This window comes from Glycine soja, chromosome 13, assembly GCF_004193775.1.
Source record: "Glycine soja cultivar W05 chromosome 13, ASM419377v2, whole genome shotgun sequence".
Taxonomy (NCBI): domain Eukaryota; kingdom Viridiplantae; phylum Streptophyta; class Magnoliopsida; order Fabales; family Fabaceae; genus Glycine; species Glycine soja.
The window spans coordinates 553,245-568,803 of record NC_041014.1 but is presented as its reverse complement, the minus strand read 5'-3'; the positions used below and the strand labels follow the sequence as shown (position 1 = coordinate 568,803).

The window sequence follows — 15,559 nt, the reverse complement described above, 5'->3', positions numbered from 1 at the left end:
TATATATTTATAGACTAAATTGGTGATTTGTATAACACCCTGCAAATTATTCCTATTTTCTAAAAAGAGAAATGATCTCAAATGATCTTTTAAAAAAATTATTTTAAATTATTATAGTATCCTTAAAAATAGTTTACTAGAATAAAAGATATGATTGACTTTTTTTTCATAAATTTTTGATGCATCTTGTTAACTCACACCATCTGAAAAAAATGATGTATGAGTATTAACAAATCACACACTCACACACACACACATATACATATATATATATATATATATATATATATATATATATATATATATATATATATATATATATATATATATAATTAGTTACTAATATTTAGTTAGAATTTGTTAAACCATTTAGTTGGAATGGACACATAAAAAAAAAAAACAAATAATCTAAGTAAATATTTATATGTATAGGGGGGTTTTGTTTTAGTGAAGTGACAGGAAATATTTAATGAAGTGTCTTATTTAATATTTAGTGATCCTGAACCACCATAGTCCTTATTAATCTTCATCTTCATATGACACTTCATTAAATTTTATTAGTTTTTTAAATAATAAAATTATATATGTATTATATAAACATTAGTAAATAAGTCTTTTATATGGATTGGGTTTACCCAACCCTAACATTTTTAACCCATTAATGAAACAAATAGAAATCATTAATTAATAATTATGAATCAGTTTGTTTAAATTAAAATAAGTAATTTAAAAAAATACTTATTTAATAAGAAGATAGAGTTTTCTTCTCAAAATAAGCAAACAAAACATTTTTTTAAAGGAAAAACAGTTTAAATAAAAATACTAAAAAAAAAAATTTATTTATTTTATTAAAATAAATATTTCTTTTAAAGTTTGAATAAACCAAAAATCATGTCAAGTCAACAATTGTGAAGGCAATGAAGACGAATTAGTCATGACAAAGAGTGAATATTGTTACTGTAATTAGTAATTAGACTGTCATGCAGCTAATCATGGAAGTGACTAAGGCTATGAAACTTCACCCGGCCCTATAAATGTATGTACGCCAATCGATATAATAGTTGTGCCATGCGGATCGGATCTCTTTCTACTAATTTCTTTCAAACTACACCAATCGGCGAGGCTAGAAGCGAAAAAGCAAGTTTAGATAACTAAGTTGAGATATATATATATTGCATAAGTTGTTGAGATATAAATCTGCATCAATAATTGATTCAATGAAAATGAAATAATCATTGGTATATATGTTGTGTGCAGATCGAGTAGGAGAGCATATATACATAGATGATGTCCGCACCAGCTAATTTGGAGACGGGGGGAGAAGAGAAGAAATTAGAAATAGAGAAAGAGAAAGAGGTGGAGAGTCAGGTAGAGGTAGCAGATACTGAGTCAAAGCCATGGAAAGAGCAAATAACAGTGAGAGGGTTGGTGGTGAGCATGGTGCTTGGAATCATATACAGCATAATAGCCATGAAGCTCAATCTCTCGGCTGGAATCGTTCCTAACTTCAATGCCTCTGCTGCCCTCCTTGCTTTCTTGTTTGTCCGAAGCTGGAACAAAGTTCTCCAAAAGGCTGGTTTTATCTCCAAACCCTTCACCCGGCAAGAAAACACCATCATACAGACTTGTGCTGTCTCATGCTATAGCATTGCTGTTCATGGTATGTATATTAATTAATTCCCATGCCATGGATATTATATATTATATATTATGGTGTTAATTTTTTGCATGCAGGAGGATTCGCTTCTTATCTTTTGGGATTAAACAGGAAGACGTATGAGTTGTCTGGAGTTGGGGCTGAGGGTAACAATCCAAATACTGTTAGAGATCCTGGATATGCTTGGATGACTGCCTTCCTTTTTGTGGTTTGCTTTGTTGGCCTCTTTATCTTGATTCCACTCAGAAAGGTATACTAAACTAACTACTCTTCTCTAGTAGGAGTTTTCTCATCCACCGCTCAAATCCTATCTATATTATCCCACGTGTACCACGTGGATGCCTTTTAGGTTAACAAAATTAAAGAAAGAGTAAACATCGATCGGATACATAGATAGAAGAACATTGTTTGTCTATGGAAGAACTTAGTATTAGTAAATACTATGATTTATTTCATAGAGAAGCTCAAATAACTCTGCGGCATGCTGATTTTGACCGGCACTTATTTCTTCTTGAGCAGATCATGATAGTTGACCTGAAGTTGACGTTTCCTAGTGGCTTGGCCACAGCTGTTCTCATCAATGGTTTCCACACGCAGGGGGACAAAATGGCCAAGTACACATCAAAATTCTTTTTCTTAATTTTTAAATTTAGAATAAAATTGATATAATAATTTGTAATTTTGATATTGTTACACCAATTAAAATAGAACTTAATACAGGTTATTAAAGTAAAATTTCAATTCTGAATGGAAAATCAACACAGAAAACAGTTAAGTAACTGGATTATAAGTTTTGTCCTGCTAATTAGTCATTTCTGAACCTAATTAAAGATAATGATTGAGTTGATTGCAGGAAGCAAGTTGGTGGGTTCCTGAAGTATTTTTCCATCAGTTTCATGTGGGGGTTTTTCAAGTGGTTCTTCTCAGGGACACAGGGCTGCGGATTCGCGCAGTTTCCTACCTTTGGATTGAAAGCTTGGAAGCAAACGTATGTATGATTTTAAGTTTGCTTGGGAGTGGATGCTTACATTCCATTCCATTCGAGTTGCACCTATAACTAATATTTTTGTTTGAATTTACAGATTCTATTTCGATTTTAACATGACTTATGTGGGAGCAGGGATGATTTGCCCCCACCTAGTGAATTTGTCTTTGCTCCTTGGAGCTGTTCTATCTTTTGGAGTGGTATGGCCGCTCATTGATCTTCGTAAGGGAGATTGGTTCCCGACCAATTTAGATGAGAGCAGCATGAAAGCCTTGTATGGCTACAAGGTCTTCCTGACAGTTGCTCTCATCCTCGGTGATGGCTTATACAACTTTGTCAAGATTCTAGTTTCCTCAATCCTTAGCGTACATGAAAAAATTAAGAACCGTAAAAATGGTAAGAAAAGGATTCAGAACTTGCCATTCTCGAGGTCATATTTGGTTATGAAATATTACATTCAATTCAAATATAATTTGGCTATTTGGTGGGTGCAGCAGTAAGCGGTGATCAGCAGGGGGATAACGGTGAAGAGCTTAAAAAAAAACAAGTGTTTCTGAGGGACAACATATCGATGTGGATTGGAACCGGCGGATACATAGTTTTGTCGGTGGTAGCCATAATTGTAATCCCACAAATGTTTCCTCAGCTGAAGTGGTTCTACGTGGTGGTCGCATACATCTTAGCGCCATCCCTGGCATTCTGTAACGCTTACGGAACGGGCCTCACCGACATGAACATGGCACACAATTACGGCAAAGTGGCACTCTTTGTTATAGCAGCTATGAGCGGGAGAGACAACGGGGTGGTGGCAGGACTCGTAGGTTGTGGTCTGGTTAAATCTGTGGTCTCCGTGGCTTGCACTCTGATGCTCGATTTCAAAACTGCGTATTACACCTGCACTTCTCCTAAAGCAATGTTCATATGCCAATTAGTGGGCACTGCGTTGGGATGTGTAATAGCTCCCCTCAGCTTCTTTCTGTTCTACAAGGCGTTCGATGTGGGGAACCCGCATGGGGAATTCAAGGCTCCCTATGCTCTCATTTACAGAAACATGGCAGTCTTAGGCGTCGAAGGTTTCTCGGCACTTCCCCACCACTGCTTGCAGCTCTGTTACGGGTTCTTCGCTTTCGCGGTGGCTGTGAACATGGTCAGAGACCTCTCCCCCAAGAAGATTGGGAAATGGATGCCTTTGCCCATGGTAATGGCGATACCCTTCCTTGTTGGTGCTTACTTTGCCATTGATATGGCCCTTGGGACTTTGGTTGTTTACGTGTGGCACAAGCTTAACTCCAAGAAGGCTGAGGCCATGATTCCAGCAACTGCCTCTGGACTCATTTGTGGGGAAGGCCTCTGGGCTCTCCCTGCTTCCATTCTCGCCCTTTCCAAAATTAAACCTCCTATCTGCATGAATTTTCTTGCTTCCTAGAACTTGATCATCAACTACATCAAACCAATAAATGCCATGATTAGTTAGTGTTTGCAGTTCCACCTCATACCCCCAGAAATAGAATACTACAAATATTCCTAGTGTCTCGTCATTGGGCTTTGGAACATTGTATTATTGCTTACTACAACTTAATTCGTAGCAAAAGTCAGTTCCTGTTATTGATCTCTTGGAAGGGAAGAGAATTAATTCGACTTATTTGTGTAAAACGTCAACAAATGATTTATTAAGAGAGCTGAAAAGTTGTCTATGATATAAAAAAGTTAATTTAATTGGTAGGTTGTTGAATTATTTGATATTTTTAATTAGGTTTCTATTTTTTTAATTAAGTCTTTTGAATTTGTATTTATCTTTTAATTGGGTTTTTCTTCTAATTGCTATTACAAAAAATTTACGACAAGGATCTAAAATCCAGTATTGTTAACCTCTGTAGGTCTACACAAAATATATGTTTAGTTCAATATTTTTACCTCTACAACTTTTAAACCAGTCTTAATTATGTTCTTCTTTTCCTAATTAAGTTCTTCAATTAGTATTCTAAAATCTGCATGTTCACTCAATCCCGAGTATTCTTTAATAAACCTCACTAAGCTTCACTCTACCATAATCATGCTACAAACTCGCAATTAATTTTTCATCAAAACAGTTAGGCAAAAGGACTTAACTAAAAAAATAAATATAGATTCAAGAATCCAATTAAAAAAACAGATGGGGTACTTAATTGAATTTTGTCAAATAGTTGAAGGACTTATTGAATAATTTAACTTATAAAAAATCGCTCACTTAACATTCAGTAATGAATGTGTCTTCATTAGGTAAGAGTACCCACTTCTAAACATATACCAAAAGTGCCTAAAGGATTCATTTGTAGACAGTGGGTCCCATCTTCAACAACTATATTTGCTTCTATTTAAGTAATGAAGATGTCTTCGTTATGTAAGAAGCTAAGAATCGTTTTCTCTTCTAGTTTTCTTTATCCATAAATTGTAGTCATCCTTCTATAGGATTACTATTTATTCTTTATTCTAGTAGACTGTAATACTTTTTTCCTTATACATGTGCCATATTATCCATCCGCCATCAATCTTGGTTGTGCAGTACAATCAAACCCTAGGTTGGCACCTAATTTCTTGGTTTTGAACTCCCTTATGTTTTCATTTCATTTGTCCATATTCCCATATGACCATATGACAGTGGAGGCTTTTGCACTGGGCTTCCATTTTTGCGTTCTGTTTTATCTAACTTAATCAGTCACTAAAGTTCTCCCCCTAGTCTCCCTAATTGTAATTTCCATCTCTTCAATATTTTCTTTGGAAACTACCTAATCAATATTTAAATTTTGAAACGTAGCAAAATCTATCGTCCATCTATTATTTATTACTATTAATAAAATCATGTCCATTTGAGACAAGTTTCGCCCTCTCATAAGTTTTCATTTTTAAGAACAAATAAAGAAAGAAAATATAAAAAATTGAATAAGTGTCCGATTCAAATTTAAATCTCTTTATATCAAAATATCTTTTTTTTTTATCTTTTTACTCTTTTTTTATTTCAAATTGAAAATATTACTATTAATAAAATCATATCCACCGGATATATGTGTCACCCACTCATAAATTTTCATTTTTTAAAAGAAATAAAAAGTAAAAAAAAAATTGAACAAGTCACAGGTTCAAATTTGATACTATTTTTATCAAAATATCTTCCTTCTTTCACTATTAGAAAAAGGTTATTCTACATCGGTTAAAATATACTTTCTACGATGATTATTACCAATGACGTAACCACCGTCGTAGAAAGTTTCATTTTCTACAATGGTTCGATAAAAATCATTTTAGAAAAATGTATCCTTTTAAAACGGTTCTTAGCTAAAAACTGTCTTAGAAGAGTAGATTTTCTAAGATGATTTTTCAAAGAATTGTCTTAGAATGTATTTTTTTAAAAAATTCAAATATATTTGAGAGGATTCAGACAACCGTCTTAGAATGTTTACATTGTAAGACGATTTTTCAGAGAACCGTCTTAGAATGTAATTTTTTTTAAAAAAAATTAAATATATTTTAGAGAATCGTTTTAGAATATATTTTTTTTAACAATTAAATATATTTGAGGTGTTCTACCTAGTTTGTTTTCTCTTATTGTTCAAAGAAATGAAGTTTCTTTATCTTTGTCACAAAATCATCTTAATTAACCAATCTAAAGGCAAATCTATGGTTGATTATCATTATTATAAGTATACAATGATCCACTTTGTAGAAATGGAAAAAAATACCAAGTTCAACACAATGTTTCAATTAAATAAAAAATACCAAGCTATTACATGATACTGCCTAAAACAAACCAGGAGCAGACAAGAAAAAGCTATCTTATATTTTGTAACATTAAACAAAATGATTAATCAGCTACAAACAACTTAAAGTAAAATTTGAAATATATTGTATTGAGGATCATAGACATTACCTCATGCCTTAAAACCTGCTTTGGTGCAAGTATTATTACCACCAATAAAACAAAAGGGTTGAAAATATTATTACAAAATAGGAAAGAATGAAATGAACAATATTAAACTTCATTATTAAATTTTGTCTAATATTAATAAATAAATAAAAATCCTTCAACAATTTGATAGTAGTTAATCTCGGTCAAATAAATTGATGCAATCCTACCCTGCAAGGGCATTGGATAGAAGACTCCAAGAAGATTAGGCCAGAGAAGCAAGAGAAGGCCCTAAGGTTCTCATGAGCCTTGAGGTAGCTTCTTCTTGACTCATCTTCTCCTTGAAGTAGCGTCTTCAATCATCTTTCTTCCTTCTCCATTCCGCTGCCATGATCTTCAAGAAACAAATGACTCCATTGATTAAAAAGATCAAAGGCCTACAAGCTCCACATGAAGCTACATCATGTGGTATTAGAGCAAAGGTATGTTGAAGCAAAGGTATGTTTTATTGTATTACTTTTCTTAATTTTTTAAATAGTGATCAAGGGGTTCCCATGAACCCTAAGAGAATAAAGATCATTCCAGAGTGGCCCACTCCACTAAGTATAAGAAAAATTTGGGGCTTCCATGACTTAACAAAATTTTACAAAAGGTTTGTCCCATATTTTTCTATACTTGTAGCACCACTCATTGAGTTGGTGAGGAACCATGTTCCTTCATGGGAAGATGCCCAAGAAATGAATTTTCAGACCTTACCTTACTTCAACATACCAAATACCACGAATACATATGTTTTTGTTCTTTTTACAGGTGTTGAGGAAAAAAGTCCAGAGTTTCTACAACCTCGAGATTTGAGGTCAAATCCTTTTCAAAGGGGAGGGAATGATGCAATCCTACCCCGCAAGGGCATTGGATAGAAGACTCCAAGAAGATTGGGCTAGAGATGCAAGAGAAGGCCCTAGGTGATGTAAGCTCCATTAGAGCCTGTAGGCCTATGATCTTCTTCATCAATGGATTCCTTTGCTTCTTGGAAGATGAATGACAGTGGAATGAAGAAGGAAGAGAGAGAGGAGACGCCACTTCAAGGAGAAGATGAGTCTAGAATAAGCTCGCCATCATAGGAGGCCATGGATAAGAGCTTGGAAGAAGAAGGAGATGAATGAACGAAGAGGAAGAGAAGAGCACAAAATTTTGTGCTCTAAAAGAGCTCTGAAATCTGAAGTTTAATTTTTAAATGATCAAAGTTGAAAAAATGCACACACATGACCTCTATTTATAGCCTAAGTGTCACACAAAATTGAAGGGAAATTTGAATTGAGATTTCGCTTGAATTTGAAATTGAATTTGTGGAGCCAAATTTTGGAGCCAAAATTTCACTAATTATGATTTGTGAATTTCAATTATGGTTCAGCCCATTAATCTAAGATCAATTCCAAGATTCTCCACTAATTGTGCTTAGCCGTCATGAGGCATGTAAAGCATGAAAGACATGCACAAAGTGTGACTATATGATGTGGCAATGGGGTGTAGTAAGCAAATGCTCACCTCCCCCTCTAAAATTTAATTGGATTGAGCTTCTACCAATTCAATTAAATTTATTTCCCAACACACACATCAAATATTCACTTAGTGCATGTGAAATTACAAAACTACCCCTAATACAAAAACTAGTCTAGGTGCCCTAAAATACAATAACTGAAAAATATTATATTTCTAGGGTACCCTACCTATATTATGGAGCCCTAAATACAAGGACCAAATATAATGACATCATAATCTAATATGTACAAAGATAATTGGACCCAACCTTGGCCCATGGGCTCAGAAATCTACCCTAAGGTTTATGAGAACCCTAGGCCTTCTTCAGCAGCTCTAGCCCAATCCTCTTGGAGCCTATTGCTCATGGCTCTAGTGACTGGTCCCTTCCTAGGGAGGATTGCATCACTAGGGTTTTCATGAGTCTTAGGGTAGATTTCGAACCCATGGGCTAAGTATGAGCCCGCTTATCTTTGTACATATTAGATTAAAGTTTCATTATTTTTGGATCTTGTATTTATGGCTCCATAATATAGGTAAGGTACCCTAGAAATGTAGGATTTTTCAGCCCTTGTATTTTAGGGCACCTAGACTAGTTTTTGTATTAGGAGTAATTTTATAATTTCACATGCATTAAGTGAATATTTGATGTGTGGTTGGAAATAAATTTAATTGAATTGGGAGAAGCCCAATGCAATTAAATTTTAGAGGGGGAGGTGAGCATTTGCTTGCTATACCTCATTGCCACATCATATAGCCATACTTTGTGCATGTCCTTCATGCTTTACATGTCTCATGACACCTAAGCACATTTAGTGGAAAATCTTGAACTTGATCTTGGATTAGTGGGTTGAACCATAACTAAAATTCACTAATCATAATTAGTGAAATTTTGGCTCTAAAATTTGACTCCACAAATTCAATTTCAAATTGAAGTAAAATTTGAATAGAAATTTAAATTTTCGTTCAATTTTGTGTGACACTTAGGCTATAAATAGAGGTCATGTGTGTGTATTTTTTCAACTTTTATCATTTGAAAATTAAACTTCAAAGTTCAGACCTCTTTTGAGGCACAAAATTCCGTGCTCCTTTTCTCCCTCTCCCTCCATTCATCTTCTTTTACCTTCAAGCTCTTATCCATGACTTCCTATGGTGGTGAGCTTCTTCTAGACTCATCTTCTCCTTGAATTGGCTTCTCCAATCATCTTTTTCCTTCTCCATTCCGCTGCCATGAAACTTCAAGAAGCAAATGACTCCATTGATGAAGAAGATCCAAGACCTACAAGCTCCACATGGAGCTACATCAACAAGAGTTAAGACACCTACAATGGTACATACCAATTTCAAGTAGGGTTGCTCATAGTTTAGTTATTCTAATAATCATAGTCATAATTAATTAATAACTAGATTATAATAAAATTAATTTCTTTTAAAAAATATCATAGAAAATAAAAGAATATATATTTAAAACTTGAATTGTACAATATATACAACAACTTAGCTTGTGAATGTTTTAAATTGATAAGTATGTAAATTGTGTCACTATTAGAAAATACACTTTCAACATCAGTTATTTAGAACATTCTACATCGGCTCTAAAACCGATGTTGAAAGTGCCAACGTTGAATGTATCAATGTTAACATCGGTTTTGTAAAACCAATGTTAACATAAATATGATAACATCGGTTCTCTAAATACCCGATGTTAAACACAATGAACTACAACAAAAAAAGTGTACGCATGATGAACGTTGACATCGGTTTTGCAGTAAAACCGATGTTAATATGTTATATTAACATCAGTTTTCTAGAAATACCGATGTTAATGTAATATATTAACATCGGTTTCCTATGATAACCGATGTTAATATATTCCATTAACATCGATTTTTCTAGAAAACCGATGTCAACGTCGATGATGCATACACTTATTTGGTGTAGTTCTTTGTGTATAACATCGATTATGTGTAGATAACCGATGTTAATATAAAAGCGTTGACATCGGTTATTTACAGATAACCGATGTTAAAATACAAACGCTGACATCGGTTATACACAAATAACCGATGTTAATATACAAACGTTAACATTGGTTTTCTATTACAACCGATGTTAAGGTTCATGTTGACATCGGTTTTTGTAAATAACCGATGTTGTTTACCATATTAACACCGGTTTTTGTTAATAATCGATGTAGTTTTCAAGTATTTTTTTATATATATACTTTCTGTTTTTACAGTAAACCCAAAATTGTCCCTGTCAAATGCAATTTCAAGCCCAATTCACAGCAAATAAACATTTTATTCTGCTTTCAAGCAGTTTTAATGATAATAAACATCAAATAATTGATTTATCATAAAGAACAATCATCAAATGTATTCAATGTTCATATTACATAGAAAATGTCAAAAATGTTAAACCAAAGTAAACTAAAGCTAAAGATAATGTCCCTAAATCCTAGGTCTGATCTCTACCTCGGAGATAAAACTGTGCTCACTGGATCCGCAATGCCTTTAATCTCTCTGCCTCCAATGGTCTAGGATCGTTAAAATATTGCATGATGAAATAAATCATAATAAGTTAATAATGTAATACAAATTTATAAATAAATCGATTTTGTTTGAAATAAACTTACCGCTTCCCAATTATTCCTAAAAGTTCCTAAAATGATGGTGGACATCCAGTGCATCACATAGTAGCCGCACTCAGTACTTCCTTTTTGTCTATTACACTAAATACATAATGAAATTTGAGTGAATAGGCAATTTAGTCCCTGAGATTGTAACCAGTTTGCATATTAGTCCCTGACTTAAATTTTAATTCATAATAGTCCCTAACTTTACATAAGTTTTGCAAAATAGTCCCTATCATTAAATTATCAGATGACGACGTTAGTGAGGTGTATAGGTGGCAATTCAGTGCCACGTAGACTGTCCAACGTGGCACTGAGGTCTGCATCTATAAATTCTCTCTCACGCAAGGTTGCTTCTTCTTCTTCCCTAAATAAATTAGGGTTTACGAAGCTGCCGGTTTCCCATGCTGAGTCGCTTCTTCTTCTTCTACTTTGAGGCTCAGTCGCTGCTGCTTGTTCACTTGATTTCTCCATGTCTGCAAGCGGCAGTTGTTGTGCACTTTTTGGTAGTTTCATTCGGCAATGACACCATGGAAGACGTGCAGCTATTCGAACTATAAGAACAAGGAGGAACCCAGGAAGGTTATTCTATACTTGTGCATTACCCCAAATAGACCTAGATAACTGTCAATTTTTTCAATGGGTTGAAGAAGAAAACCAACTTTCTAATTTGTCTTATGTCTCAAGAGAAACAATAGTAGTGGCTGATTTGAGGCTACAAATTGAAGCTTTGCAGAAGAAAATAAGAAATTTAACAAACATTGTGTTGTTAGGTTTTTCATTTTTAACTGTAATGTTAGTTTTAGGGGGAATGTATTTTAGGTAAAATGTGTAATAGCAACTTTTGATATTGTAATTGTTGTTTTGCTGAAGAATTTGTAGTAGGAAGTAATTTGTTGCTACTGTCAATTACCCATTTCAATTAAATATAATATGTTGGTGAAATTTCTTGGTGAAATTTGTTGTTGAAATTTGCAGTTTATTAAATACAATTTATTGTTGTATAACTTTTTGAAGTTATTGAAGTAGCACTAAACTAGGTGGTCCTACTCCAACTCCAAATCCAACACCGTGTATAATTTATAAAAGAAAGAGAAGAAACATGACATTAAATCAATTTCACATAATGTTTGACATCCCAAAGGGTGGTAGTTAGAAGCAATTGTTCAGTAGGCCATAATGTTTACATCATTTCACATGCCAGTGAAGCTTTCAAAATATACAACTACACATCCTAATATCAAAATGCAACAAAAAATGCTTCTTCAGTTTTCTTCATCAGCAACCTTCAAACTCAGCAACCTTCAAAATGCAACAAAAAATAGGTCTTCAGTTTTCTTTATACTGCATCATCTTTATCAGCAATCTTCCTTTGTTTGGCTCTTGTTATGGTTAGCTTATTCCTTGCTATTGGTGGAACAATAGTTGCAGGGACCTACATGCAAATGCCAAACATGAATAATTGTAATATATAAAAATGGAGTGCTGCAACAAATTAGGTTGAGATAAAACTACTTTGTTGTGACAAATATTTACCATCAACTCCATGTCACTATCTTGTGACAAATGAGGCTGAGATAAATTAATCTCCACCGGATCTTTTTCAGCCTCATTCAAAGCTTGTTCATCTTGAGATAATAGGTGGTCATCCTCATTTGCAGTTGATGGTGCAACATATTTCTTTGGCCTAACAGGAACTCCAATATTTTTACAGCTTCTAATGTTATGATTGGTTTGGCCACACCTTCCACATGTAAACTCAGCCAATTTCCTCTTTAGCTTATGTCCTGTGACATTGTCCTCATCTACAGATCTCTTTCTATTTTTCTTTGGCCTTCCTCTTTGGACCCTTTTATATGGTGGAACAGGGTGTGTATATTGTGTCTGGGCCCAATATTGTGGTCCTTGGACTGGTTCAATAAAATGCTGGTATGTCTTATTATAAGCTTCTATTGACAGCCACTCATGACACATGTCCTCAGGCTTCCCTCCTTTGTGAGAGTTATTGTTGCAATGGCATGTCGGCATGGCATCCCTACATCAAAGTTGTAAATTTAGCACACATGTAGGTTAGGAATGAAAAAAAAAACTATAAAGAACACAACCTGTTAGTTGCCATACTCCACAAGTGCATGTCCATCCAGCTAAATTGACCTCAACCTTATTCCCCCACATGTGGACCTCATATCTCAGGCCCATGTTATCACCACACCAAATGGGAGTCCATTGATTAGCAAAATGAAATTCTTTTTCTAGTCTTTTATACTGCACTGGACATAATGGTCCAAACTTTCCAGAAAGTTTAACCTTGCAGGCAGCCATGGTTCTCATGATATAACTTATAATTTCTTCAAGCATTGTGATAATAGGCTTGCATCTATACTGCAGAATTCTAGTGTTGTTGCATATATTGTCCACCTTGGGTATTGTACTGAAGTGGGCTTTTGTCCATGCTTGTTTGGGCCATTTATTCAAATACTCCCAAGCCTGGCAGTTGATTGTCTTCAAATGGGCAATATGGCCTTTAAACTCAGAAACAGTAGTGGATTTTGCACATTGCCACACAATTCCTTTAAGTTCCTTGCTTTTCCATTGCTTTGTAAAATTTTTTCAAAGATGCAAGACACAGAATCTATGAGGTGCACCAGGCATGACTTCCTGTAAAGCTGGGATAAGTCCCTGAAAAATTGCAGCAAAGTAGTAAATACTTCTGGACTAGTCCCTAACTTATGTCATTAACTTCAATTAAATACCTAACTAATGATAACAATTGTAAATCACACCATGTCATACCTTTTGCATGTTTGACATGAAATTCCACCCATTCTGTATGTAATCCCTAAGATCTTCATGCAACAAAGTTAAAAACCATTTCCAATTGTCTTTGTTCTCAATGTCCACAACAGCATAAGCAATAACAAAGATGTGGTTATTGCCATCAAGCCCAACAACAGAGAGCAAGTTTCCTCCAAATGCACTCTTTAGGAAACATCCATCTAGACCTGTGAATGGTCTACATCCAGCAACAAACCCCTTCTTACAGCCAACAAGACAAATATATAGCCTCTGAAATTATGGTGGACCTCCTGGACTTGGCACTGTGTTGATCTTAACTGTTGATCCAGGATTGCTCCTCAACAATTCATGTGCATAATCAAATACTTTGGCATATTGTTTCCTCTCATTCCCTTCCACTAGTGGCTTTGCTTCTTTCATGTCTCTCCACATCTTTGTAACTTCAATGTGCACTCCAAACTCTTGCTTGAAATGTTCCAAAGCTTCAACATATTTAAGGGTTGACTACATTCAGAGTTTGCCCTCAAGTTTACTGACCACCCACTATCTATTTGCTTGTTTGTTGTTCACTTCTCTGCAGCAATTATGGTTATGCTTGAATGTCTTTATCTGAAAAGAGTTTCTAACTTCATTCTTTGCACAGTAGATTTCCCAATCACAAAATGCCTTCTTGCATTTTGCTCTAGCCCTCTGTTTATCATTCTTCTTCCACTTGAACTCCCTGCCTATCAATATGCTATACTCCTTCAAGGCAGATTTAAATTCATCTAGAGTACCAAACTCCATCCCTAATTCCAACTTCTGTTCACCAACTCCACTACTTTGACTATATTGAGGATAAACTTCAACATCCTCATCTTCATCATCACTACTAATGGGGATATTAAGCTCCTCTGAATGATAACCATCTGTCTCAACTTCAGCTTCAACTTCATTCATCATACAAGAGAAATTTATAAGCCACTCATCACTGTCAACTTCCTTTTCCTCCTCACTATCAGCAACATCTCTCTCTTCACCACCAACATCTCTCTGCTCACCAGCATCAACATCCCTCTGCTCTCCAGCACCAACATTCTCACCAGCACCAACCAACATCTGCATCAATGGTGATCAAGTAAAAATTAATCATATTAATTACTTATGGTAACCATGTCGGACCAAGTACAAATGAATTAAAACTTACCTTCCTCATGGCCAGCAACAGGTACATCATCTAAATCATCCTCATTCTCAACAGCTTTTGGAATTGGATCACATTCCAAGTACAACATCTGTGGGACTTCTTCTAAAATTGGATCTACTTCATGATGAAAATAAACATTTATCTCATTCTTATTTTCAAAAGCATCCCTAACTAAGTGTAATATATCTCCATCAGTTGTACAACTCCTTAACCCATGATTAAAATCTAAGTCCTTATCAATCAACCAAAAACATTCTCCTATATTTCTATACTTCTTATATAAGATAAATGCATTCAGGCAATCTGTAGATATATCCTCCCAAACGTCAAATTCTCCGCCTATATATTCAACCTTTCCATCACTGGCACGTGGAGTGAATCTTCCTCCATGGTGCAATACTAAAGTTATATTGTCATTCATTCTACACAATCAGAAACCACAAACATTGTCATATATTAGGAAATAAAAAACCTACCTCAAACTCAAACATAGGCACATCACACAACAACATGCAATGTCATCTATAAAAACAAAGCATCATAAACGAAAATAAGAAAGGATCATAAACCTCCTTATGAAGCACGAAGACTATGCAAATGAAACCCCTTGAACATATAAAACCCCAAATCAAACCACCAAAGCAATGCAAATGAAATGAACGCAAAAAAACCACCAACTTGACAAAAAGCGCGAACCCTCACAATCACGAGAATGCAGGGGAGGGAAGAGCAAACCGCAAACAGTTAAAAAACCCTACAAGCAGTAAGACAGTGAAAGGGAAAATGGGTTTACATCATTTTTGATTTCTTTTTAACCTAATTTTTCAATTCAGTCCTTGCCTTGCCACATAGGATTGCTGACTTGGACTCAAACTTGCCACATTGAG

General features: G+C 34.8%; 2 protein-coding genes across 6 annotated transcripts; one reads left to right on the top strand and one right to left on the bottom strand.

The window, feature by feature from the left end:
• The first annotated feature begins 1,017 nt into the window (after positions 1-1,017).
• On the top strand, positions 1,018-4,364 carry LOC114382540 (metal-nicotianamine transporter YSL1-like). 4 transcript variants are annotated; one of them, XM_028342036.1, is made up of 7 exons: positions 1,018-1,137; positions 1,258-1,660; positions 1,735-1,907; positions 2,177-2,271; positions 2,511-2,645; positions 2,740-3,038; positions 3,137-4,364. In XM_028342036.1, the coding sequence occupies exons 2-7, from the start codon at positions 1,285-1,287 to the stop codon at positions 4,066-4,068; spliced, it is 2,010 nt and encodes a 669-aa protein (XP_028197837.1). In that variant the 5' UTR covers positions 1,018-1,137; positions 1,258-1,284; the 3' UTR covers positions 4,069-4,364. The 4 variants fall into 4 exon arrangements, with proteins under 4 accessions (XP_028197837.1, XP_028197838.1, XP_028197839.1 ...); XM_028342037.1 differs by having other exon boundaries at positions 1,047-1,156; XM_028342038.1 differs by having other exon boundaries at positions 1,055-1,137; positions 1,262-1,660.
• Positions 4,365-11,816: 7,452 nt separating this feature from the next.
• On the bottom strand, positions 11,817-15,191 carry LOC114381999. Of its 2 annotated transcripts, XM_028341228.1 has the most exons (5): positions 14,673-15,191; positions 13,484-14,584; positions 12,796-13,369; positions 12,227-12,725; positions 11,817-12,125 (listed from the first exon to the last, which is right to left on the bottom strand). In XM_028341228.1, the coding sequence occupies exons 3-5, from the start codon at positions 12,828-12,830 to the stop codon at positions 12,030-12,032; spliced, it is 630 nt and encodes a 209-aa protein (XP_028197029.1). In that variant the 5' UTR covers positions 12,831-13,369; positions 13,484-14,584; positions 14,673-15,191; the 3' UTR covers positions 11,817-12,029. The 2 variants fall into 2 exon arrangements, with proteins under 2 accessions (XP_028197029.1, XP_028197030.1); XM_028341229.1 differs by lacking the exon at positions 11,817-12,125 and having other exon boundaries at positions 12,180-12,725; positions 14,673-15,186.
• Positions 15,192-15,559: the final 368 nt, after the last annotated feature.